The 3,785-nt window shown below is 39.8% G+C and overlaps 1 protein-coding gene across 1 annotated transcript; it reads right to left on the bottom strand.

The window, feature by feature from the left end:
• Positions 1-470: 470 nt before the first annotated feature.
• On the bottom strand, positions 471-1,073 carry LOC137817288 (uncharacterized). Its single transcript, XM_068620540.1, has one exon. The coding sequence runs from the start codon at positions 1,071-1,073 to the stop codon at positions 471-473; it is 603 nt and encodes a 200-aa protein (XP_068476641.1).
• Positions 1,074-3,785: the final 2,712 nt, after the last annotated feature.

The following is a 3,785-nucleotide window of genomic DNA, read 5'->3' as shown; positions in this document are numbered from 1 at the left end:
GTAAGGGCTCACTTTGCTGGGCAGATCAGGTAAACTGTATTGTGATACTAGTTTAAGTTAAAACCTGCCGCCTAGTAAGTAACTTATGTTAAGGTTTGTTGCCTTGAGTTCACAAGTTATATTAAATGTCATCGCTAAAGAGTTAATAGTTGCTCAAGTTTACTTTGAGTTAACAGTTTGATAAGTTGTTATAAGGTTGACAGTTTATTCAAGATCGAAGTGGTGTGTGAAAGGTGAGGCTCGAATGTTGCTGAGTTAATTCGTTTGAGTAAGTCTCACCAGTTATGTTGGTAAACCACACAGCAAGTAAAGGTAAAAGCGTGCAAAGTAAATAGGAAACGATATATGAGAAGTGAAAATCATATAAGAAGTAGCGATTGTTCGAGTTTGCACACAAATGTAAACAGTTACGTAAGCAGTAAGATTACAGATAAAAGTTTTTGCAAAGAAGAGGTGATGGAGGAAGGTAGCTAGTCTTCAGAGGGAACAATCTTCCCATCCACCACCTCGTTGCTGATCGACACCATGGAGAGGTCGAGCTCAGGGTATTGACATGCAACTTGCTCCAGAGCGGCGTCAAACCCGGCGGTGAGGACTTGGGCAGCGCTCTGCTCGAGCTCGTGTGTTTGCTTCTTCAGCTCTTCCGTTTCCTCACGAGCCCGGGCGAGTTCTTCAGCGGCTCTTTTGCCTTCGTCCCGAGCTTGGGCCAGCTCTGCAGCAGTCTTTTTGGCCTCCTCGCGAGCTTCGGCGAGCTCGGCGAGAGCATTGTCCCTTTCCTTCTCGACCTTCCCAAGCAGAATCTCCCGATCTGCCGATCTCTTCTCAAGGTTCTCCACCCTGGACGCTTCCGCCTTTTTTGCAGCCTCCAAATCTGCCACCTTGAGTCTGTAGGGGACCAGCTTGCTCTCCAAGTCAATCTTCTCTTGGAGTTGAAGGTGCAGTTTCTGGCGCAGATCGGAGGCTTCCTTGCGCATGCTTCTTAGCTCAGCGTCCATGGCGTCCTCCAGCCTTGAGTGTTCAATCTCCACCATCATCAGGTTGCAAGAGAGTTTCTCAGCCTCAGCCCTTATCATCAATTGATTTACTTACTGGAAAATTCTGAAATTCTGGATTTGAGATATTCAAAGTGTTAGAAAAGAATAGAAAAAAGAATCATTCAAAAATACGAAGTACACAAAAAATGATAAATAAAATAAAAAAGTGTACATTTCTGCCGAAAAAAATACGGTAATCTGGCAGCGATTTTGAAAAATTTATTTCTCTCAATTGGCTTACTGTTTTTAATTGATTCCAGTGCCATTATTGAGTTAACATCTTGAAGTTTCTGTGGTTTAAATTTAATAATCCAGTTCGCTCTACATCATTCCAGTTAAATCAGTGAATATCAAGCACAGTTTGCATTAAATTTTTTTTTCCAGTAGCTAAATTTTTGTTTTCTTCATCTACTCTAGTGCTTTTCCTTTAGTATTCTTTTGTGTGCCTACTTTTCTCATTGAGTTCTTTATTTTCTTGATTGTCTTTCATTCATACTCTTTGAGTTTGTCTTACATATAGTATTCCTTTTGCAATTACCTTTCCTTGCTTATACCTTTTCTTGTTTGTCTTTATTGTTTCTTTGGTTTTGTGGTGGTTGCTTTTGAGATTGGTGTGCTTGCTTTGACATCTTTCATTTGAGGATTCCAAGGCCTCAAGATCAGATTGGTGCAAGAACATTATTTCTTTGAGAGTGACCTCTTTTTCTACCCCATTTCACTTCGGTAGTTTCAATTGCCAAGCTCACTGTTTTTGCTAATTTTTTTTTAACTTGTTTGCTGTTTTTTGTGTTTGCTGTTTTTAATTAGAAATGGCTGGATTTTCAAGTGATGCATCCTACAAGCAGAATTCTCCTTCCAAAGCTTCAATTCTTGGTGAATTACATGAAGCTCAAAGAACAATTAGACGGTTGGAGGAGAAAATGCAAAAGATGGAGGTCCAACAAGCTAGACCATCTCCTTCTATCCATGATGGACATCATTCTCATAGACCATCTTCAAGAGCTTCTTCAAATGATGTTGGCCGTGAAGATGAGCATAGGAGAAGGAGACCTCCACCCCAAGTCCATGGACAAAGACATCATCACCAAGGGCAAAGAATTCACTACGGCAATGGCTTCTATCATGATGCAAAGTCCAAGCTTCCTTCGGTCAAGCTACCTTGTTTTAATGGTTCTAGTGATCCAAATGTATATTTAGATTGGGAGGCTAAGTGTGAACAAATTTTTGAGATCCATGAGATCCAAGATGAGCATAAGCTCAAGCTAGCCACCCTAGAGTTTAGTGATTATGCCATGAAATGGTGGCATGGAATTGTAAAGGACATTATCTATCACAAGAGTCCTCCCGTGGACTCTTGGAACTCTTTAAAGGATCATATGCGCGCTAGGTTTGTGCCCCCACATTTTAGGAAAGACCTCATGTTGAGACTCCAACGGTTTCAACAAGGCACACTAAATATGGATGAATATTATAAGGAGCTTGAGACGCTTGTGCTTAAAATTGAATTAGAAGAAAGTGAAGAAGCCATGGTTGATAGGTTTGTAAGTGGTCTTAGGAAGGATATTCAAGACATTGTTGAGTTACAAGAGTATTCATCATTGGGCTCTTTAGTTCATCTTGCAATGAAGGTGGAAGCCCAACTTGCTAAGAAAAACTCTTTTAAAAATGCTTCCAATGATGGATACTACTCCAAGTCTTGGAGAAACAAAACTTCTTTTTCTAAACATCCTTCCAAAGATTCTTCTTTCAAACTCAAGGAATCTAAGCCATCTACATCTAGACCTAAGTCTCCCACTAGAACATCTAATACTAAATGCTTTAAATGTATGGGTTATGGTCATATTGCTGCAAATTGTCCTTCCAAACGAAGTATGTACATGCATGAGGGCATTGTAGTTAGTGAGCATGATTCGGATTCTCCAAAGCATTCATTGCATTCTCATGCATCTAGTGAGGAAGAGAGCGAATGTCCACTTGAAGGGGACTTGTTAGTTGTGAGAAGACTTCTTGGACAAGTTTCACAACCTTTTGATGAAAGTCAAAGGGAAAATATTTTCCATACAAGATGTCTTATTCAAAACAACATTTGTTCTTTGATAGTGGATGGGGTAGTTGTGCAAATGTGGCTAGTACAAGAGTAGTAGATAAGCTTGGATTGCCTACTATCTCTCATACAAAGCCCTACAAATTACAATGGCTTAGTGAAGTAGGAGAAATAATTGTTAATAATCAAGTCCTCATCCATTTCTCCATTGGATGAGGTATTATGTGATGTTGTGCCCATGGAAGCCACTCATGTTCTTTTGGGAAGGCCTTGGCAATTTGATAGAAAAGTTTTACATGATGGCTTTACCAACAAAATATCTTTTGAATTCCATGGTCACAAGGTTACTTTAAAATCTCTCTCTCCAAGAGAAGTCCATGAGGACCAAGTTATTATGAAGAAAAAGAGGGAGAGTGAAAAAGATGAAAAAGATAAAAAAGATAAGAGTTTTAAGCCTACACTCCTTGTGTCTAGGCGTGACATTGAAAGGGTAATAGTGGCTCATCATCCTCTTTTCTTAGCCATCCCTAGAACTCTTAGAGTAGAATCACTTGTTGATAGTCCTTATTGCTTGGAAAATTTGGTAGAAGAGTTCCAAGATGTGTTTTAAGATCCTCCAAATGGACTTCCACCTTTGAGAGGGATTGAGCACCAAATTGATTTGATACCGGGCTCTTCTTTACCAAATCGTCCAGCATATAGGACCA

The sequence above is a fragment of the Phaseolus vulgaris genome, unplaced genomic scaffold (assembly GCF_000499845.2).
Source record: "Phaseolus vulgaris cultivar G19833 unplaced genomic scaffold, P. vulgaris v2.0 scaffold_28, whole genome shotgun sequence".
Lineage (NCBI taxonomy): Eukaryota > Viridiplantae > Streptophyta > Magnoliopsida > Fabales > Fabaceae > Phaseolus > Phaseolus vulgaris.
The sequence above is the reverse complement of the archived record's forward strand: the minus strand, read 5'-3'. Positions and strand labels throughout refer to the sequence as shown.

Excerpts from the sequence above, each read along its gene's own strand:
- LOC137817288 (XM_068620540.1), bottom strand. The coding sequence starts at position 1,073 with ATGATAAGGGCTGAGGCTGAGAAACTCTCTTGCAACCTGATGATGGTG.